The sequence below is a fragment of the Papio anubis genome, chromosome 8 (genome assembly GCF_008728515.1).
Source record: "Papio anubis isolate 15944 chromosome 8, Panubis1.0, whole genome shotgun sequence".
NCBI classification, from domain to species: Eukaryota; Metazoa; Chordata; class Mammalia; order Primates; family Cercopithecidae; genus Papio; species Papio anubis.
This window is the reverse complement of record NC_044983.1, coordinates 15835287-15858756: the sequence shown is the minus strand read 5'-3', so window position 1 is coordinate 15858756 and position 23470 is coordinate 15835287. Positions and strand designations below refer to the sequence as shown.

General features: G+C 43.3%; 1 protein-coding gene across 8 annotated transcripts in view; it reads left to right on the top strand.

Moving 5' to 3' along the window:
* MTUS1 (microtubule associated scaffold protein 1) overlaps nucleotides 1-23470 on the top strand; it is a 161169-nt gene that overhangs the window by 44714 nt on the left and 92985 nt on the right. For all 8 annotated transcript variants that reach the window (XR_650422.4, XM_017961795.3, XM_009212581.4 and 5 more), the window contains exons 2-3: nucleotides 2205-4452; nucleotides 14450-14645. Coding sequence is in view for 7 of the 8 variants with exons in the window: in XM_017961795.3 (XP_017817284.3) it covers nucleotides 2359-4452; nucleotides 14450-14645 (2290 nt within the window). In the remaining variant the exon portion in view is untranslated. The remainder of the gene's footprint in view (nucleotides 1-2204; nucleotides 4453-14449; nucleotides 14646-23470) is intronic.

The window sequence follows — 23470 nt, the reverse complement described above, 5'->3', positions numbered from 1 at the left end:
GGACCTTTCTTAGGCACTGCAGTTTGACCAAAAGCATAATAAAATTTATTTCCCAAAGGTGGCCAGGCATGGTGGCTCACGTCTGTAATCCCAGTGCTTTGGGAGGCTGAGGTAAGGAGTTCGAGACCAGCCTGGCCAGCGTGGTGAAACCCCGTCTCTACTAAAAATACAAAAATCAGCCACACATGATGGTGTACACCTGTAGTCCCTGCTACTTAGGAGGCTGAGGCAGGAGAATTGCCTGAAACCAGGAGATGGAGGTTTCAGTGAGCCGAGATTGCACCACTGCACTCCAGCCTGGGTGACAGAGCGAGACTCCATCTCAAAAAAGCAAAAAATTTTAGATTTGAATGCTTTCGTGGGTGTTTTTAAAGGTTTCATTTTTAAGTGTACAATTCAGTGGTTTTCAGTATATAACATTGTACAACCATCATCATTATATAGTTTTAGAACATACTCGCAAAAGAAACATCATCCCGATTAGCAGCCACTTTAGGTTTGCCTGTTCTGGACGTTTCATGTAAATAGTGTTGTATAGTATGTAGACCTTTATGACTGACTTCTTTCATTTGATATAACATTTTCAAGTGTAATATTATATCCACATTGTACCATGTGTCAGTATTGCATTCCTTTCTATTGCTGAAGAATATTTTGTTGAATGCATAACAACACATTTTGCTTTCTGCTCTTCAGTTGATGGACATGTGGGTTTCTACTTTATGAGTATTATCAATAGTGCTTCTAGGCTGGAGTGCAATGGCAGGAAATCGGCTCACCACAGCTGTGCTCCGCCCCCCAGGTTCAAGCAGTTCTCCTGCCTCACCCTCCTGAGTAGCTGGGATTACAGGCATGCACCACCATGCCCGGCTAATTTTGTGTTTTTAGTAGAGACAGGGTTTCTCCATGTTGAGGCTGGTTTCGAACTCCTGACCTCAGGTAATCCGCCTGCCTTGGCCTCCCAAAGTGCTGGGATTACAGGCTTGAGCCACTGCGCCCGGCCTGAATAGTGCTTCTATTAAGAATCATGCATATTTGTGTGCAAGTTCCCGTGTTGACATGTTTTCATTTTCTTCAGTAGATTCTTAGGAGTAGAATTGCTGAGTCATGTGGTACTTAAGTCTTCTTTGGCCACCATAACAAATTATCATACACTGGATGGCTTAAGCAACAAAAACTTATTTTCTCACAGTTCTGGAGGCTGGAAAGTTCAAGATTAAGGTTCTTTTCAGGGTTTGGTTTCTGGTGAGAGCTCTCCTCCTCTTCTCAGTGTACCCTAATTTTGTAGAGAGAGGGGATGAATCAAAGGTGGGAGAGCATTCTGGATCAGCACTCCACCCTTATGACTGCATTTAACCTTAATCACCTCCTTAAAGGCTCTGTCTCCAACATGGTTAACATAAGGAGGGGGTTGGGCTTCACATATGAATTGGAGAGGGGGCGGGGAACAGTTTCGTCCATAACATATGGTAACTGTCTCACATTTCGAGGGACTTCCACCAGGGTACCACTTCAGCCTTTAAGAATCGACAGCTTTTTTTTCCCTTCAATTTGGAAATGGCATATGTTTTAGATAAGAATAAAAACAAAGGAGAAACGTGAGTTCTTGATTAATCTTCAGCTCATTTGCTGGGCTTTCATGGTCTAATATTCACTCTGCGTGGAAATGATAGGGGGCCCTTCTGAGAATGAAAGGGACATGATTACTAATCATCCTGGGACAACAGACATATTTTGGGACAGAGCCTTTAAGGAGGTGATTAAGGTTAAATGCAGTCATAAGGGTGGAGTGCTGATCCAATAGAGCTGGTGCCCTTAGAAGAAGGGGAAGTGACATCATAAGCAAATATGGGTGAATTGTCACTCTATCAGCCAAGAAGAAGGAAAAACTATTGCCAGTTTTAGCTCCTTCTCTCTATGACAAGTCCCTAGGAGTGGGGAAGAGGCATATCAGTTATAAAGTCAGGGACAGGGTTAACGAGAAATGACCCATCTTCCAGTCTGCCCCATTCCCTCACATGTAAAAAGTGTCTTGAAAAGGGGTGATAGATTGCGTAATTATATCTCAGTTACCCACATCAATAGTTGTGGGTTCTAAATGTGAACATAAAGTGGTTGAAACTAATCACTTAGTGATTGAAACTAAGGGGTGGCCTGTTAATTTTTCTAATAGTTACTTGAGTTAAACATTTTATTTCTTCCAGGGAACAACAAACCATTTAATCTTCAGAGCAACTTAGACTAAAAAACTTTCAACTGTGCTGAAAAACCTAGAAGACAGACCATTTTTCCCACCCTCTCATTTAAAAGGAATTGAAGAAGACATAAAATGGCAGAGGTTTAAGGTTACTATTCAGGATGACTGATGATAATTCAGATGGTAAAATAGAAGATGAATTGCAAACCTTCTTTACCAGTGATGAAGATGGAAATACACATGCATACAACCCAAAATCACCACCTACACAAAACTCCTCAGCCAGCAGTGTGGATTGGAATTCTGCCAACCCAGATGACATGGTGGTTGATTATGAAACTGACCCTGCTGTGGTTACTGGTGAAAATATTTCTTTAAGCCTTCAGGGTGTTGAAGTATTTGATCCTGAAAAGTCTTCTAGTGATTTCTTTAGTAAGCAGGTGTTAGATATGCATAAAGATTCCATTTGTCAGTCTCCTGCACTTGTAGGTACCGAGAAGCCCAAATATCTGCAACACAGTTGTCATTCCCTAGAAGCAGTTCAGGGCCAGAGTGTTGAGCCATGTTTGCCTTTTGTGTGGAAGCCTAATGACGATTTGAACTGTACAGGCTACTCTGCTTCCTTGGAACTAAACCAGACATTTGATATGACAGTGGATAAAGTTAACTGCACCTTTATATCACGTCATGCCATTGGAAAGAGTCAGTCCTTCCACACCACTGGAAGCCTGCCACCAGCTGGTAGGAGAAGTGGAAATACATCTTCTTTATCCTATTCCACTTGGACATCTTCCCATTCTGATAAGATGCATGCAAGAGAAACTACTTACGACAGAGAAAGCTTTGAAAACCCTCAAGCCACACCATCAGAAGCTCAAGACATGACTTACACAGCATTTTCTGATGTGGTGATGCAAAGTGAGGTTTTTGTTTCAGATATTGGAAATCGGTGTCCATGTTCTTCAGGAAAGGTCACCAGTGAGTACACAGATGGATCACAGCAAGGACTAGTTGGAGAAAAAGAGACACAAGCTCTAACACCAGTTTCTGATGGCATGGAAGTCCCCAATGGTTCTGCCTTACAAGAGTTCTTTTGTTTATCCCAAGATGAATCCAATAGCGAACCACATTCACAGAGCTCATACAGGCAAAAGGAAATGGGCCAAAATCTGAGAGAGACAGTGTCCCATTGTCTTATTGATGATGAATGCCCTTTAATGGTGCCAGCTTTTGATAAAAGCGAAGCCCAAGTGCTGAACCCAGAGCATAAAGTCACTGAGACTGAAGACACACAAATGGCCTCCAAAGGAAGGGATTTGGAAACCCAAAATCGTACCTCAGAATTGATTCTAAGTAGCCCGCCAGAACAAAAGGTGGGCTTGTCATGTGGACTGACCTGGGATGCAAATGATATGGTCATTAGCACAGACAGCACGATATGCATGTCAACACCAGTCCTAGAACCCACAAAAGTAACCTTTTCTGTTTCACCGATTAAAGCAACCGAGAAATCTAAGAAAGTGGAGAAGAGTAATCGAGGGCTTAAAAACATACCAGACTCGAAGGAGGCACCTGTGAACCTGTGTAAACCTAGTTTAGGAAAATCAGCAACCAAAATGAATACCCCAATAGGTTGCAAAGTTAGAAAAACTGAAATTATAAGTTACCCAAGACCAAACTTCAAGAATGTCAAAGCAAAAGTTATGTCTAGACCAGTGTTGCAGTCCAGAGATGCTGCTTTATCTAAGGTCACACCCAGACCTCAGCTGACCAGTGCCTCATCACCCTCATCAGTGGTTTCCTCAAGACAGCCAACAGTCTTGAGCAGAACACCAAGAGCTGACTTGAATGCAGACAAAAAAGCAGAAATTCTAATTAACAAGACGCATAAGCAGCAGTTTAATAAACTCATTACTGGCCAGGCTGTGCATGTTACAACTCATGCTAAAAATGCTTCACACAGGGTTCCAAGAACAACATCTGCCGTGAAATCGAATCAGGAAGATGTTGACAAAGCCAGTTCTTCTAACTCAGCATGCGAGACCGGGTCCGTTTCTGCGTTGTTTCAGAAGATCAAAGGCATACTCCCTGTTAAAATGGAAAGTGCAGAATGTTTGGAAATGACATACGTTCCCCACATTGATAGGAATAGCCCTGAAAAGAAGGGTGAAAAAGAAAATGGGACATCTATGGAAAAACAAGAGCTGAAACCAGAGATTATGAATGAGACTTTTGAATATGGTTCTCTGTTTTTGGTAAGTAATATATACATTTTTTTGCAAGCTTCAGAGAACTGTGGAGAAAACCGAGATGTGTTAGCAATTAGTTATCTGTTAGTCAATAATATTGCAGAACTAGGTGGGCAGATGTACATTTAGTTGTTAATTCATTGTCTTGTCAGTATGTATTAGGGTGTTAATAGGTTTCAATATAACAAACCTGCATATGGGAAAAAAAAATCCTCAATGTCAGTATTTTGTATCAAGTATCACTGTTCTTTTTAATAATGTGCTGAAAAAATGAAGCTACTTTAATATTTTAGTATAATTAGTACTTTAAATGCCTGATACAATCAGGTTATATTTTATTTTTCTGAAAACGTTGGGTTGTCAAGTTTAAAGTGTATTGGACAACATTTAAGAAAGGGCTTGGGAGTGCTGGTAAACATGTCAACATAAAAATAACTCCTGGACTCTTGTGGAGGTGGCAGCTCTGGGAAGTAGAGCCCTCTTGTATGAGCAAGAGCGTTCTTGATTTTTCCTCTGACCAGCTAAGAATGATTTTGGACAAGTGATTTTTTGAGACCCAAAGATGAAAGGATTGGACCTAGTGGATGTGTGAAACCTCTTGTACTCTTAATGTATTAATTCCTGGTACATAAAATAAAATATCTTTTACTCATGTATAGTGAAAAACCAATATGTTTTCCATAGCACCTGTCTAAAATATTTGGTAAGCACCTAGAGACTTCTATGTAAAGAATAAAGAATTCACATGCAGTGTAAAGGTGATTTTTCTTTAAACATGCATATATTTTTGAGAATAGTGTGAAGAAATTGGGTTTTCTGAGTTTTAAAAACATTTGACAGGCCACTGTTGGCCATTGGGTGTGTGTCCTCGGCCCTATTTTTGGCAGTGGGGACTTAGGTGTATTTTCAGCCCCAGACAGGCTGTCCTTGGGTGCCTGTCCTCTGGGTCAGGAAGGGAGGTAGGTGCCAGGGGAGAAAGGCAGGTGTGACACAGCCAGCCTGTCCCTCGGAGGGCTCATGGCAAGAGGAATGAAGCACATGGAATAGCAAGTGCGGAAGGGCTGACTTAGGTGTGTGTCTTCAGGGTGCATAGGGGCCACACAGGAGGGAATTGTCAGGTTCCTTTAGAAGACAAGGTTAGGAAAGACTGAAGATATTCTTGATTCTCTAAAACATCAGTTTAGACCTGTTTGGGCTTTAACAACCAGTCTTCTCTGTTTGGAAGAAGGGTATACCACAGTGATTTCTAAACTAATAAGTTCATCCATAGTTTAAAAACTCAGGTTTAGTTTTTAAGTTATCTTGAAGTCAAACTTAGAAAACTCATTTATGATTTTAATTTTTTTGCAAAATTAAATTACAACATGCTCTTAATTCTAATCAACTTTCTTAGTTTGGCATTTATAGATATACGTAGAAACACAATGTTTATTCTCTTGATATATGGGAGACTTTTTTTGGTGTGTCAGTCCCCAGCTACCAAAAACGCATAAAGTTTTTTTTTTTTTAAATGACATTTGTCTTGAGTTTAAATTGGTTGTGTAATTGTGTAATTTTGAAACTAAAAGTTTTCCTGATTTGTGTATTTAGTCTTAGGGTTATATTGCCCCTGTGCAACTTGAAAGCCTGTTCTTCAGGCTCCCGATGTGGTATTGAAGTAAGGTGATAGAATCATCAGGTTGAAATGGATCCTAGTACATCTTGGAGAAGCAGCACTTTTCGCCTTAGGAATCTGGCAATTAGGATTCGTAATTAGATATGAAATACTTTGTAAGTCCTGAAAGGTTGTCCCATATTCACAGTGCTGTCACTTTTGCTTGACAACTGGCATAAAGGACTTACTCTTTTTTCTTTTTTTCTTTTTTTTTTTCCCTTAAAGACGGAGTCTTGTTCTTACTCTGTCCCCAGGCTGGAGTGCAGTGGCACAATCTTGGCTCACTGCAACCTCCGCCTCCTGGGTTCAAGCAATTCTCCTGCCTCAGCCTCTGAAGTAGCTGGGACTACGGGCGTGCACCACCACATTCAGCTAATTTTTGTATTTTTAATAGAGACGAGGTTTCACTATGTTGTCCAGGTTGGTCTCGATCCCTTGACCTCATGATCCGCCTGTCTCAGCCTCCCAAAGTGCGGGGACCACAGTCGTGAGTCACCGCGCCCGGTCTACTCTTTTTTCATGATCATGTCTGAAGCACGGTGCTCTCTGATTTTGCTAGTTTATCTCTTTCACATTTCCATGACTCTGGGAAGGAGGATGGGAAAGTGTCTGGGAGACCCTCATAGGCCACTGGGCTTTGCACTTACTGTAGAGAGCTGAATGAATTCACTGAGTGTTTTTCTGAAAAGTGAACGTCTGTTGGTCACTTCAGCAGCACTCAGAGGCTCTTGTTGCCCCGGATTGATGAGGAGACCATCCTGGAGGGATGTTAATTTTCTTTGAGATGGAGTCTTGCTCTGTCACCCAGGCTGGAATGCGGTGATGCAGTCTCGGTTCACTGCAACCTCTGCCTCCCAGGTTCGAGGAATTCTCTCACCTCAGTCTCCCGAGTAGCTGGGACTACAGGCGCATACGCCTGGCTAATTTTTTGTATTTTTGTTATAGATGGAGTTTCACCATGTTCGCCAGGCTGGTCTCAAACTCCTGACCTCAAGTGATCCGCCCGCATTGGCCTCCCAAAGTGCTGGGATTACAGGCGTGAGCCACCACACCCAGCCGGATGTTAATTTTTACTGTTGCTCTGTTGGCCTACCTTCGGCCTTGAATTTACTGAATCCCTAGGCTGCCTGCAGCTTCACAGCTCTTTGGTGGTCAGGGTTTGTCTGAATCATTAGAAAAGTTTTTATTTGGAAGAAGGAACTTGATTTTTATTTGAAACAGGGGGCTAGATGTAGCTTCTCACAACAGAGATTGTGTATTCATGATAGTGTGTGAGATAAAGGGAGTGGAGACTTACCTAAAAGGAAAGGAATTGATGTTTATTCAGTCCTTGCTCTGGGTCGGGCACTGTGCTCAGGTGCCTTAGGTATATTAGGTCGTTTAATAGGCCTGTAATGCTCAGGTGCTTTACATACATTGTTATTTACTCTTCCCAGTAACAACAGGGCAATTGTTGTCGACATTTGAATACTTCAGCCAGGCCACTTAAAACTCACACAGCTGGTAAGCAGTAAAATTGGACTTCACATGCAGAGCCCTCGCTTGAATCCTGGCCTTTTCTGCTCCATACACCGTAGGGTTTCAAAATTTTTGGAATGTTGGCTCTGAAAGGCAAAATAAGTGATTTGCTGAAGATTCACTTTTGTAAATTGGTGAGAAGTTTGCATTACTTTTTAAAAGAAGGTTTTCTCTGGGAGGTTAACTTTTGGGTTACTTTTTAAAAGAAGATTTTTCTCTGGGAGATGAATTTAGCCAGCTTTCATTGAACCTAGCCAGAGACAGAAGATCTTTGTTAGTTTGTGTACAGTCGCTTGCTTTTCTTGGCCAATTCTGTATTGTTCTCCAGTGCCAAAACATGACCTCCAGCTGTTCTCATGGGTGACCGGCCTGCTAAGTTATTGTTGAATTCACCTAATGTATGAATTCTGCCATCAGCGTTGGGCTTTATGTATCTCTATTGGAAATTAACACTTTATTAAAGAAAGAAAAGTGATGGTGGGGAATATGCTGCTTTACAAGCACGGATTTTGGAGTAGTTTCAAATTGTAGCTCCACCATTTACTGAGCAAAGTGACCTCAGGCAGGTTACTAAGTCTCTGTTGGGCTCATTTGTTCTTTGTGTCAAAAAAAGCGTCAAACTCTGTCATGTATTTGAAGAGATTTATTCTGAGCGAAATATGAGTGACCAATGGCCCATGATACAGCTCTTAGGAGATCCTGAGAAGACGTGCCTAAGGTGATCCAGGTACAGCTCGGTTTTACACATTTTAGGGAGACATGGGACGTCAATCAGTACATGTAAGGTATACATTGGTTCTGTCTAGAAAGGAGAGACAACTGGAAGTGGAGGCAGTTTCCAGGTCACAGGCAGATTTAAATATTTTTTTTCTTTTTTCTTTTTGTTTTTTTTGAGACAGATTCTCTGTTGCCCAGGCTGGAGTGCAGTGGTGTGATGTCTCGGCTCACTGCAGTCTCTGCCTCCCGGGTTCAAGTGATTCTCTTGCCTCAGCCTTTTGAGTAGCTGGGTTTACAGGTGAGGACCACCACACTTAGCTAATTTTTTTGTATTTTTAGTAGAGACGGGGTTTCGTCATGTTGGCCAGGCTGGTCTTGTACTTGTGGCCTCATGTGATCTGCCGGCCTTGGCCTCTCAAAGTGCTGGGATTACAGGTTTGAGCCACTGCCCCCAGCCTAAAGGTTTTCTAATTGGCAGTAGGTTCAAAGAGTTGAAGACCTGGAATCAACAAAAAAGAATGTCTGGGTTAAGGTAAGGAGCTGTGGAGACCAAGGTTTTATCATGCAGATGAAACCTTCAGGTAGCCTGCCTCAGGGGGGGTTGATAGTAAATGTTTCTTATCAGACTTGAAAGAGTCTGTTCTGTCAGTCTTAAGGTCTATGTTGATGCTAATGCTGGTCAGCTGTGCCTGAATTCCAACCTGGGAGGAGAGTATAATTATGTCTGACTCCCCCTTCCTTTTATATCCTGACCTAGTTTTTAAGGTTAACCTTGGAATGCCCTTGGCCAAAAGAAGTGGTCCTTTCAGATGGTTGGGGGGCTTAGAATTTTATTATTGCTTTACATTAATGTAAAGGGAGAATGCAAATTATAGTTTGATGTTGGAATTCACACTGTAAGGCTCAGGCTCCCATTTCCTCTATGTAGAATAGAAACATTTATTGGGTGCCTACTGTGTATTATGTATATGGTGATGATTGTTAGGGTATAGGGAAAAAAGAGACCCTGTCTAAATGTAATGCCTAGTGCAGTGGGTAATACTGATGCAGAAGTTTTTCTCATCCCCTTTGTAAATCTTGCAGTGGGGGCACCCCATTTATTCAGCCCGCCATGCTCAACCTCTTGCGGGCAGGAGTGTTTGGGCAAGTGAGTACAGGATCCAGCCAGCCACTTTGAGTGCCGGCAGGAGCAGGCTCTGTGTGGGCCCCACAGTGGTGCCCAGGTGGTGGTGTCTGTGACCCCCAAAGCCCCAGAGGGCACGTTACAGTGCTCTCTTGGCTCCACCATCCATGGACGGCGGTGTGTCGTCAGCTCAGTGGGCCCTTTGCCTCATGGTGTGGGAGAGCTGCCCTCCAGCAGCGAGGGCAAAGGGTCATTGTGACAACCTTTTTTGGGTACCCAAACTTGGTCCCAAGCTCTTGTCTGCTGTCCAAAAAGAATTGGGTCACATGGACACTTGAAGGATGGTGGAGGTGGATAATTTTATTTAGCGATGGAAGTGGCTCTCAGCAGAGAGGGAAGCTGAAGAGGGGACAGGACGGGCAGATAATCTTCTCTGAAGTCTGGCCGTCCCCAATCAGCTTTTCTCCAAAGTTAAGCCATCTCTCCTCCAAAGTCCAGCTGTCGGTCTGCCATCCAAGTACTAACCAGGCCTGACCCTGCTTAGCTTCCAAGATCAGACGAGATTGGGTATGTTCAGGATGATATGACGGTAGACTGAGCTGTTCTCTGAAGTCTCCAGTTGATACGGTTTGGTTGTGACCCCACCCAAGTCTCGTCTTGAATTCCCACATGTTGTGGGAAGGACCCAGTGGAAGGGAAATAAATCATGGGGGGCAGGTCTTTCCCATGCTGTTTTCATGATAGTGATTAAGTCTCAGGAGATCTGATGGTTATTATAAGGGGGAGTTGTCTTGCACGAGCATTCTTTGCTGCCATCCATGTAAGACATGTCTTGCTCCTCCTCGCCTTCTGCCATGATTGTGAGGCTTCCCCAGCCATGTGGAACTCTAAGTCCAATTAAACCTCTTTCTTTTGTAAGTTGCCCAGTCTCATATATGTCTTTATTAGCAGCGTAAAAATGGACTAATACATCAGTCAAGCCGCTTGTGTCCTCTACCGAGTGAGTCTGGGGTCTTTACGGGAATGGGATGTGGGGGCGGGGCAGGCCATAGATAGTTTTGGAAAAGGCAACATTCGATTGGTAAAAAGACATGATTCAGAAAGAACTAATTAGGAGAGAGCGGGTAAACAGGGATAGAAGTTCTCACTTTGAGCCGCGGGTTTCAGGGGTTTTGCCTTGAAGGTGGGGTTTTGCTGGGGAGCTGCCCCTGTCTGCCTAGAATTTCTCTGCCTCCTGCCTCTATGAATATGAGAAAGTAAACCAGCAAGGGTGTGTTGATTGCTAAGTTGGGAGTGTGAGTAGACTGCTGTGCTGCAGGAGGGGGAAAAAAGTATGGTGATGGGTATAGTTGTCAAGGAAGGCTTATAGGGGACATCACATGTTGTCACTAGCTGGAACTTGAAGGGCAAGTATTCTGGGTAGAGGAATACCACGTACAAAGATGAAGAAATATGAGAACATTTTCTCATTTAAGGGACTCTAGGTAGTAGGTGTGAAGGGAGCTGGGTGTATAGAACCCTGAGCAGTAGGGAATAAGGTGAAGAGGATGGCAGGGCCTTCCATGTGCAAAAGGATTGCTGGGCCTTGTGCAGAAGAGATGTCATCTGAAAGACAGACGGAAGATGTCTAACCCTATTTGAGTTTGAGAGAGATTGCCCTAGCAGGCAGATAAAAGATGAATTGAAAGCTGGAGAGACCAGAAAGATCCTGATGACATGGTTTCAGTAATCTTGGTGAGGAATGACAGCAGATGGAAAAGAGAAATAGCTTTCATTGTTGAAGCTGGGTGCCTGGGTATGTTGTGGTGAACATGGGAAGAGATAAGTTTTGAGGTAGATAGGAAAGTAAGTTTAATTTTAGAAAATGCTTCACATTCTTGTTTTGTAAACTGGGGTACAATAAACCTACCAACTTCACAGGATTCTTATGAGGGTTAAGTGAGTTGATACATATACTTAGAATTTAGAATAGTATTCTATAAGGGCTATAGGTTAATGAGTTAAGTAGAGTGATATGGTTTGGCTGTGTCCCCACCCAAATCTCATCTTGAATTGTAGCTCCCATAATTCCCATGCATTGTGGGAGGGACCTGGTGGGAGATAATTGAATCATGGGGGTAGTTTCCCCCATACTGTTATTGTGGTAATGAATAAGTCTCATGAAATCTGATGGTTGTATAAGGGGAAACCCCTTTCGCTTGGCTCTCATTCTCTCTTGTCTGCTGCCGTGTAAGATGAAACTTTCACCTTCCACCATGATTGTGAAGCCTCCCCAGCCACGTGGAACTATGAGTCCATTAAACCTCTTTTTCTTTATAAACTACGCAGTCTCAGATGCGACTTTATCAGCATTGTGAAAATAGACTAATTCATAGAGGTACTTAAAGGATGCTGAGTTGGAAGGTGAAGAGGAAGTTAGGTATATGGGAAACTCAGGAGAGAGTACTGGTTGGACATGTGGATTTGGATGTACCAGTGTAGGCGTGGCAATTGAAACAGCAGCCAGAATCATGTAGGAAGAGTACATGGTGAGGAAAGAGAACAGGGCCGAGGCTAAGTCTTCATGAAGACTAGCTGTAATAGTCTGTTCTCACATTGCTATATAAAGAACTACCTGAGACTGGGTAATTTATAAAGAAAAGAGGTTTAATTGACTCACAGTTCCACAGGCTGTACAGGAAGCAAGGCTGCAGAAGCCTCAGGAAACTTACAGTCCAGGCCCAAAGGCAAAGGGGAAGCAGACATGTCTTGCATGACTGGAGAAGGAGGAATAGAATGAGGGGGAAGGTGACACACACTTGTAAACAAGCAAATCTTGTAAGAACTCACTATTAGGAGAACAGCAAGGGAGAAATCTGCTTCCATGATCCAGTCACCTCCCACCAGGCCCCTCCTCCAACACTGGGGATTGCAGTTCCATACAAGATTTGGGTGGGGACACAGATCCAAATTCTATCACTAGCCTCCAAAAGTAAAGAAGAATAGGACCCAGAAAAGGAATGCCCAGACAGGTAGAAGGAAAACCAGGAAAGAGCTTTGTCAGGAAACCAGAGAATGGAGTTGTTAGCGCTGGATGCTGTAGAGAGAGCCCCCAGGGAAAGGATTGAAAACTAGCTTGAATTTAACTTGTGATACTGGTGATCTTGAGTACATTCTCACTAATGGGTACAAAGGCAGAATACAGTGAATTAAAGAGTAAGCCATGAAGAGTTTTAATGGCTTCATAGTAAAAATGAAAATTGAATACAGTCAGCCCTCTGTATCTGTGGGTTCCACATCTGTGGATTGAGCCAACCTTGGATTGAAAATACTCAGAAAAAAAATTTGCAATGTTTCAAAAAGCAAAACTTGAACTTCCTACATGCTGAATACTATGTTGAATCCACCTGAAACAAGTAATATGTAGACGTTGTAAGTAATGTAGAGATGATTTACAGTACATGGGAGGATGTGCGTAGGTTATATGCAAACCCTACACTATTTCATATAAGAGATTTATTTGAGTGTCCATGGATTTTGATATCTGCGAGGGTCCTGGAACCAATCATTTTTGATACCAACGGACAACTGTACACGTCCACTTAGAAATTGTTCCCTTCACATAGCTAATACCACAGGGAAGTGATATGGGGAAGGTATGATCTGGATTAAAATTTTATTAATGAAAAAAGCCAAACTCTAAAATATGTGAAGAGACTTATTCTGAGTCAAATATGAGGACCATGGCTGATGACACATCCTCAAGAGGTCCTGAGAACATGTGCGTAGGTGGTTGGGTTACAGCTTGATTTTATCCATTTTAGGGAGACAAAAGACATCAGTCCATACATTTGAGATATAGATTAGTTTGGTCTGGAAAGATGAGACATCTTGAAGTAGGGACTTACAGATCATAGGTGGATTCAGAGATTTACTGATTGGCAATTGGTTGAAAGAGTTAAGTTATTGGCTCACGCCTGTAATCCCAACACTTTGGGAGGCCGAGGCAGGCAGATCACGAAGTCTGGGGTTTGAGACCAGCCTGACCAACACGGTGAAACCTCGTCTCTACTAAAAATACAAAAAACACACATACACACACACACACACACACACACACACACACAAAGAAAACATGGTGAAACCCCATGTCTACTAAAAAGAAAATACCAAAAAAAAAAAATAGCTACAAAAATACAAAAATTAGCCGTCTCTACTAAAAGCAAAAAGATTGATGGTGGTATGTGCCTGTAATCCCAGCTACTCAGGAGGCTGAAGCGGTAGAATCACTTGAACCCAGGAGGCAGAGGTGGCAGTGAGCCGGGATCATGCCACTGCACTCCAGCCTGGGCCATAGAGTGAGACTATGTCTCAAAAAAAAAAAAAGAAATTATCTAAAGACCTGGAATCAATAGAAAGCAGGGTCTCGGTTAAGATAAGGGGGTAAGGGGGTGTGGAGACCAAGGTTCTTATTACGTAGATGAAACCTCAGGTGGCCGCCTTTAGAGGCCATAGATGGCAAATATTACCTATTTACACTTTTAAAAGGTGCTAGACTCTCAGCTAATTTCTTTGGGACCAGACAAAGATCGGGGAAAGGAAGAAGATTCTCTACGGAATGTAAATTTGCCCCCACAAGAGACAGCTTTGCAGGGCCTTTTCATAATGTGTTAAAAATATTTTGGGGTAATATACTTCAGTTTCCTTCAGGGCTCGCTGTCTGTCATGTGATGCTATACCAGAGTCAGGCTGGAATTTGGTGTCTTTTTGCTATAAAGAGTCTGTTTTGTCTAACTTAAGGTCTCTGTTTTATTGGTAATGCTGGTCAGTTGTGCCTGAATTCTAAAGGGAGGAGAGTGTAATGAGGCATGTCTGACCGCTTTCCCATCATGGCCTGAACTTGTGTTGTAGGTTTCTTTGGAATCCGCTTGGCCTAGAGGAGGGGTCCATTCAATCAACTGGGGGCTTAGAATTTTATTTTCGGTTGACAGTCTTAACTGTTATTTTCACAGGGCTCTGCTTCAAAAACGACGACCACCTCAGGCAGGAATATATCCAAGCCTGACTCCTGCGGTTTGAGGCAAATAGCTGCTCCAAAAGCCAAAGTGGGGCCCCCTGTTTCCTGTTTGAGGCGGAACAGCGACAGTAGAAATCTCAGTGCTGATCGAGCCGTCTCTCCTCAGAGGATCAGGCGTGTGTCCAGTTCTGGTAAGAATAAAATAGTTCAATAGTTTATGAGTTGTTTGAATGTAAAATTTGACAGTCATGATTATAGGTTTAATGCATTCTGTCACTAAAGCATTTAGCCTTTTGTGGACCAGCATCCTGAGCAGAGAAGGTAGAAAAACAAGTTGACAGCACGTCCCTTATCTTTGAGCAAGGCAGAGGCTAGTTGAGGAGAGAGGTATAGGGGTATAAACCATCTTATAAGCTATTCAGAAGGATGTGTACGTAAATATACAATTGGGTGGCTGTTGTCAATTTGAATCATTTCATTCATTTTTTTCAAATGGTTAAGTGCTTAACAATACCAAAATGTTGTACTGTAGGTCCATAATATGCCCTCAATACAGGTGAAGAGATTAATTTTTTAAAAATTTTACTGAAAGATGTATTATAGATTTAGGGGGATATGAGGGCGACTAAAAAGTTAAAATTTTTCTAATCTGAACTTTTATTTATGTTGCCTTGTATCTTATAATTTGTAATTTTAAAGTCATGTAAGGCCAATGAAATCTGAGCGCCTCAAGAGTAGCTGTTAAGTATCATACTACATTTGGCAGATGTACGGATTTGTGTTGAAAAGAAATGGAAAAGTCAGCCCTGTGTCACAGGGATGAAAAGCCTGCTAGTCATTGCAGATGACTGAGAACATGTTGCAGAGAACACACCTTATTTCTGCAGGTACAACCCTGAACACATTAAAGTCATGTCAAATCAATTTAGAAGTAGGTTCCCTTATAAAAATAGTTATGTGCCCACACATGTGAGAATGTTTTACGGAAACTAGTGAAAGCTAGCAAATCCCAGAAGATCTCTGTATCTCCCTCCCATTTAGTATTTGTAGGTTTCATTTTTTCAGCCCTATCATGAAGCCTCAAGCGTGAAAGCCTATAATGCACAGAAATGTTTTACGGGCTGTTTATTTAGATTCAGGCCTGGCGTCAAGGTCAAGGAGACATGACCACAGAGGTACGAGTGGAAGAAGAGGGATTTGCAGCACATGTCCATCTCCATCTCCATCCCCAGAGGAACTAGCTGGAAAGAGGAATTCATTAGTTCGGAGTGTTCATCATTTGGGAGAAAAACAAGCCAAAAGCCACTGGGAGAAACCGTGATTCTTATTTGGGATATTGCCACACTTGGGGAGTCAAGGCGTGAGTGAGATGAAAGCTCTGGTCCTGGCTGGGTGCGGTGGTTTATGCCTGAAATCCTAGTGCTTTGGGAGGCCGAGGTGGGAGGACCACTTGAGGCCAGGAGTTGAAGACCAGCCTGGGCAAGAAAGCAAGACCCTGTCTCTACGAAAAATAAACAAATAAATGTATTTTAGCTGGGTATGATGGTGTGCACCTGTCGTTCCAGCTATTCAGGAGGCTGAGGCAGAAAGATCACTGGAGACCAGAAGTTCAAAGCTGCAGTGAGCTGTGATCATGCCACTGTACTCCAGCCTGGGCAGCAGAGCAAAACCCTGTCCCTTGGTGGGGAAGAAAAAGCTCTGGTCCTTACTGTAGTTGTCCAGTAAGGCTCATGGTGTTTGCAGAGACTGTGGAGCTCCCCTCCTCCTCTGTGAGGAACACCTGTAGCTTGGTGGCATAGGAGTGTGGTCCCTGGCGCCTGGCCTGCTGTTAGGAGCCCTGTGTTTTGGTTCCACTCTGGCCCCAATACACTGCCTGAGCAAGTCTTTCACTCTCCCTGGGCTTCGGCTTCACATCTGGAAAGTGTAAGTGTCTGAGAATCGAAGACTCTGTCAGCTTTTCCAGTCCTTGCCTTTCTAGGGACAATTTGGAGCTCACCTCATTTTCTGAGTAACTGCTGTTCCTGGTATGATTCTCTGAATTTCGTGGCGCTTGAATTCCAGAAAACCTACGTGCACATACTTTTATTTATTTATTTATTTTTTTGGAGACAGAGTCTTGCTCTGTCGCCCAGGCTGGAGTGCAGTGGCACAATCTCGGCTCACTGCAACCTCCGCCTCCTGGGTTCAAGCAGTTCTCTGCCTCAGCCTCCCAAGTAGCTGGGACTACAGTCGCCTGCCACCAGGACTGGCTAATTTTTGTATTTTTAGTAAAGACGGGATTTCACCATCTTGGCCAGGTTGGTCTTGAACTCCTGACCTCGTGATCTGCCTGCCTTGGCCTCCGAAAGTGCTGGGATTACAGGCGTGAGCCACCGCGCCCGGCCTGTGCACATACTTTTAAGAAACGAGGCCAATACCCAGGATACATTGAAAAAGATAGAATCCTTTTATGTAGGCAGTCAGTCCCATCCAGCGGGGAAGCGGTTGTTAAGTCCTTTCACCCTGTGTTGCATAATGTGTCTTAGAGAAAAGTGGATCTGTTTAGTCTTAGTGAAAAGACAGGGCACATTGTTGAGCTTTTATCATCCTGTGTCAATGAGCTTGATAACTGAGGTATGCATCCAGATTTTTCAGTCTGAGTTAACAACTAAATTACCTTTTATACTGAGTGGTTTTCTGTATCTGAATGGAAAAAAAGTAATGTAACCAGAAACATTCTGGTTTTGAATTTGAGTTTTATATTTGACTGGTTACAAGACTTTTATGGTCTGAATACTTGGATCACTCTACATTAATAGGTTGAAACCCCAACCCATAATTTGATTGTGTGTGGAGACAGGGCTGGTGAGGAGGTGATAAAGCTTAAACGGGGTCCTAAGAGTGGGATCCTAATCCAGGAGAGGTGGTGCCCTTAGAGAAAGAGGAAGAGATGCCCTAGGCATGGTGGCTCACACCTGTAATCCCAGCACTTTGGGAGGCCAAGGCAGGTGGATCACCTGAGGTCAGGAGTTTGAGACCAGCCTGGCCAACATGGTAAAACCCGGTCTCTACTAAAAATACAAAAAACAATTAGCCGAGGGTGGTTGCAGGTGCCTGTAGTCCCAGCTACTCAGGAGGCTGAGGCAGGAGAATCACTTGAACCTAGGAAGGGGGAGTTGCAGTGAGCCGAGATCACACCATTGCACTCCAGCCTGGGCAACAAGAGCGAAACTCTTTCAAAAAAAAAGAGGAAGAGACACTGAAACTGTCCTCACTATGTGAGGTACAATGAGAATATGGCTATCTGGATGCCAGGAAGAGGGCCCTTGCTGGGAAGCAGATCAGCTGGCACCTCTATCTTGGACATTCCAGCCTGCAGAACAATGAGAAAACAAATTTCTGTTGTTCAAGACACCCCATCTGGTGGTATTACTATTATAGCAGCCCGAGCTAAGAAGACTAATTTGATTCTACTGTATTATGTTTTACAGAAAACTTAATAGCAACTAATTTTTTGGGATGCTCTCGATAAATTGAGAGATGTGTCTTGAGGGGGACAAGAAACTTAATCTCCACAGAGTTAGAAGTAGAGCAGAAAAATCAAGGAGCAGAAACAATGTGCTTTTAGATCACTGTGATCCTGTTGCCATTGATTGTACAATGAAGTGTTTGTGTGTATTAGCAAATTGAAACCAAATGGATATCCACCATACTGACCCACAGTTACTCTGCTGAAAGGTAAGCAGCAGGAATGTTCCAGCCAATTTGGGGTTTTCAATAAATCCTTTCAGAACACTTAAGTAGAAAACCAGACCCAGTGTTGAAACAGCCATTTTCTTGAAGCTTTAAAATGAATGTGAGAAGGAATTGTAATTAAACCCAATGGAGCTATTCCTTTTTCCTTTTTCCTTTTTTTTTTTTTCTTCTTTTTTTCCCCGAGACGGAGTCTTGCTCTGTTGATCAGGTTGGAGTGCAATGGTGCAATCTCGGCTCACTGCAACCTCCGCCTCCCGGGTTCAAGCGATTCTCCTGCCTCAGCCTCCCGAGTAGCTGCGATTTACAGGCACCCACTACCACGCCCAGCTAATTTTTTGTATTTTTAGTAGAGATGAGGTTTCACCATGTTGGCCAGGCTGGTCTCAAACTTCTGACGTCAGGTGATCCATCCACCTTGGCCTCCCAAAGAGCTGTTCCATTTTACTTGTCAAAATGCAGATATTTATATGAGACCAGATTATAAGAGATTATAACAAACCAAATCTAAAGTGCCTTTGCTTCTTTGGAAATGTACTGAAATAAGATGAGATAGTGATGAAAATTATTTCTAATAGTAATTATTATAATGTGAATGATAGCAGCTCACACTATGAAGTATATGTCAAGTTTCAGGCTCAGTTTTAGTAACTTCATCTATAAATTCATTTAATCCTGGCAATAACTTTGTGAGGCTTATCCCTGTTCTATAGACAAGGAATCTTCCACAGAAAAGTTACATAATTTGTCTAATGTTAAACAGCTGGAAAGTGGCAGAGGTGGGATTCAGACCAGCCAGTGATGCTATTAACTGTCACATTATTAATCTCAATACTATTAGTATGACCATGAGTTTTGTTTTATTTATTTATTTGTTTGTTTATTTTTGAGATGGAGTTTCATTCTTGTTGCCTAGGCTGGAATGCAAATGATGTAATCGTGGCTCACCACAATCTCCCCTTCCCTGGTTCAAGCAGTTCTCCTGCCTCAGCCTCCTGAGTAGCTGAGATTACAGACACGAATCACCACACCTGGCTAATTTTGTATTTTTAGTAGAGATGGGAGTTTCTCCATGTTGGTCAGGCTAGTCTCGAACTCCCGACCTGAGGTGATCCACCCGCCTCGGCCTCCCAAAGTGCAGGGATTACAATCATGAGCCACCGTGCCTGGCCTGAGTTTTATTTTTGATAATAAAATAAAGTCTAACTTTTTTTTGAGACAGTGTCACTCTGTTGTCAAGGCCAGAGTGCAGTGGCTGCACTATAGATCACAGCAGCCTTGAATTCCTGGGCTCAAGCAATCCTTCTGTCTCAGCCTTCCACGTAGCTGGGACCACAGGTGTGCCTCAGCATGCTTAGCTGCTTTTTATTTTTTCTTATAGAGATGCGGGGGGGTCTCGCTTTGTTGCCAGGCTGGTCTCAAACTCCTGGGCTTAAGTGATTCTCTCACCTAGGCCTCCCAAAGCACCAAGATTACAGGCATGAACCACCACACCAGGCTAACATTTGATTTCTTAAAAATTAAAATTCTTGTTGCCCAGCTGAGTGGTTTAGAAACTGTGGCACTTTTCTTTTCAGGCCTTGGTTTAAAGCTTGATGTCAGTTTACTCTGATGTAAATGATTTTATGTGGTTATGGGAAATTAATGCTGCTTCAGGAAAAATCGCTAATGCATGCCGGGCTTAATACCTAGGTTGCTAGGTGAAGCCAACCACCATGGTCCACGTTTACCTATGGTACAAACCTGCACAGCCTGCACATGCACCCTGGAACTTAAAACAATAAAACATACAGTAATCATAAAATTAATGCTGCTGAATAAATAACTGCTCAGTAAATCCTTCATGACCAATCCAGACGTCTTCAGAGAGACCCGCCGTCACTCTGTTTTGGAGGCAATATCAGCTCTTCCCAGGTTTTAGATAATAAATATGTGTTCTTCTCTACACACATGCGGTTGCCGTTTCAGTGGCCAGCCTGAGCCAGGTAGGGTTCCAGAAGTAGTACAGGATTCCCTCCCTGCCCCGTGACTCCACAGAGCTAATTGAGGAGGGAGAGTGCGTGTTTGTGCAGGAAACACAAAGCCGCACAAAGAATGGTGATGGGTGGGGAAAAGGCCCCGTAAGAAGAATGTCCAGGGGCGGGTCGGTGAAGAAAGGCCTCCTGAAAGAGATGGTTTTTAGTTTTCTTCTAGAGAAAGAGAAACCACATTTCCAAAGGGCAACTCTTTGTTTCCATTGAGTTTATTGTGGGTTAATAGAGTAAATTCCTTTCAAGACAGTAGTCAGTCCGAAACTTGCAGTGACTTGCCTATCATCGCAGGTTTCTCTTCTTTCTTGCTAAGGTATTTCCTTCGTGATTTATGTAAACTGATTTTTTTTTCATTCATTTCATGTTAAAGATAATTTAAAATCTTCTTCAAATTACTTTTATATCCTTTTAAACTTTTCTAGGCGAGAGTTTGAGAGAGATAGTAAGCAAAATTACGAGAGACTTTTCGCATACTTGAATAAAGTAATTACTAAAAATCAGAAGTTATTACTCAATAAGTTATTCTAAAAGCCACCTTGAGGACGGACATGGTGGCTCCCATCTGTAATCCCAGCAATCGGGGAGGATGAGCTGGTAGGATTACTTGAGCCTAGGAGGTTGAGACCAGCCTGGGCAACAGAGTAAGACCCTGTCTTAACAAAAAATAAAGTTAGCTGAGCAAGTGTCACACACCTGTGGTCCTTGCTCCTCAGGAGGTTGAAGTGGGAGGATCACTGGCCAGGAGGTTGGGGGTTCTGTGAGCTCTAATTGTACCACTGCACTCCCAGTGGGGTGACAGAGCAAGACCCTGTCTCTAAAATGTGAATAAAATTTAACATTAATGTGTCACTAATAGGTGTTTGTATATTTTTATGTGATTAAATCACTTTCTTTAGAGTATGTCTCAGGATCTCTTTTCATAAAAATAGTATTAGTTGCTAACATGTTTTGAGTGCCTGTGTCCGCCAAGCACAGCCTTGTTTTAAATGCATAGTCTCATTTAATTCTCACAACTCCTAGTAGGGATACTGTGATTATCCCCATTCTACAGATGAGGAATTTGAGGGTCTGAAAGCCTCAGTAACTTGTCCAAAGTTACACAGTGGGGTAATTGGTGGAGATGGGAAATGGGCCAGGTATTCTGGCCCCACAGTCTGTGCTCTTAACCCTAGTTCTTTACGTGCATGCAGGAATCTTGACGCACTCGTGTCTTCTTACATGGACATGAGTGAATTCTTCATTAAACCACGTGTGTGTGAAGGAGAATGTGGGGAAGGCTGGCTTGTGCTAAGAACTCTTCTAAGTACTGGAATGAAGTGCACAGAAGAGACCCATTCCTTCCATTAAGAACCTTAAATTCTAATAAGGGGATTAAGAAATAAATGCATTTTGGGATTCATGATGATGGAAAAGATCAAGCATTTACAAGTGGTGATTCATGATGATGAATCCACAAATAGAGAAACGGCCGAGCACGGTGGCTCATGCCTGTAATCCCAGCACTTTGGGAGGCCGAGGCAGGTGGATCACTTGAGGTCAGAAGTTCTAGACCAGCCTGGCCAACATGGTGAAACCCCATCTCTACTAAAAATACAAAAATTAGCTGGTTGTGGTGGCACGTGCCTGTAGTCTCAGCTACTTGGGAGGCTGAGGCAGGAGAATCTCTTGAACCTGGGAGGTGGAGGTTGCAGCGAGCTGAGGTTGCACCACTGCGCTCCAGCCTGGGTGACAGAGCAAGACCCTATCTCAAAAAAAGGAAGAGAAAAAGAAAAAGCAGTGAAGGAAATTAGATTTTTAAACAGGTGATCAAGAAAGGCCTCACTGAGAGGGTGACATTTGGGCAAACACTTGCAAGGAGGGGAGGAGGGAGGCTTTTGGAGGTCAGGTGCGAGGACTTTCCAGGCACAGGGACCAGCCGTGCAGAAACCTGGACGTGAGGCAGGGTGTGATGTGCGCAAGGAACAGTGAACCACCCACTGTGTGTGGTGGGGGCTGGAGGATGTGGGTGGGCGGAGGAGGTCAGGACCGACCAAGCAGGGCCATGCGGGTGCCTGTGAGGCACATGTCCTCTTTTCATCCTCACAAACATCATCGCTTGTAAATGCTTGATCTTTTCCAGGCGTTTCACACAATTCTCCCTTGGCAGTAATTATGGAGAAGATTGCTTTGTGGAATGACTCATGAGTAGGCTTAATATGTCATAGTGCAGGCTTGCCCATTCATTCAAGAAGTGCTTAGGGTCCCTGCTCTGTGTTGGGCAGTGTACTAGATTCTGAGACTACAAACAGGATTAAGCAAATATGCCCTCTTAAAGAGCTTACTGGTTGGAGGGTGAGGGGATAAGGGGGTGTCTGAGCAAATCGTTCCAATGAAAACTCTTGGCTCTTCAGATTCCAGCTCAGCTGTCCTGGTCTCTCTGCTGCTTTGCATTTATAGTGCTATATGCTGATTATTTCCTTACATGTCTGTCTCCTTCTAGACAGTGAAATCCATAAGGATAGAGTTCAGCTCTTGTTTTCATATTTTCCAGTGCAGAGTGTACTGGTTACACAAAAGGTGTTTAAAAACATTGCTTGGCTTGATTTGAATGGAGACCTGTGGGAAGCGCTGTATATCCACAGTGAAGGAGCAACACTAACTCATTGTGAGAGAGAACTGGAGGAGAGGCGGTGACATTTGAACTGTTTGGAATGCGCCTGCAGGAGTTTGGAATGCGCCTTGCCAGTAGAGGAGGCTGCTGGGGTTCCTGAAGGTGCACATGTGGCGTTCTCAAAAGATACCATGTGCTTGGGGAAGGTCAAGGCCAGGGTCAGCATGCCCTGCTGGACACAGCAGAGGTGTCCCGGGGTCAATGAGACGAGCCTCTGCCTCAAGGGAGATTGAGGCTGATTAGTTCTAATACTCTAGACACAAACTTGCACGAGTGCTACACGTTTTTTGGGAACAGATGGTAGAGTACATATTTAAAATAATTTGGAGAAAGTGTCTGGTCACTTCTGTTGGTGGTGAACAGTCCCAAGTGTCTACCCGCCACTTCACGGTGGGTCATGAAGTGAAATGTGGAATAGCGTAGCAAGAAGTTTTCTGGAGGAGAATAGTGAGTTTAGTTCGGGGCGTGTGAAATTGGAGGAGGCTACAAACTGGGAAGCACCTCAAAGGGGTATGTGCATGCTTGAAGTTTAAGAGTAAAAATATGGAGAGACCAAGGAAACCATCAGAAAAGAGCTGACATAAAAATATAAGGACAGGCTAGG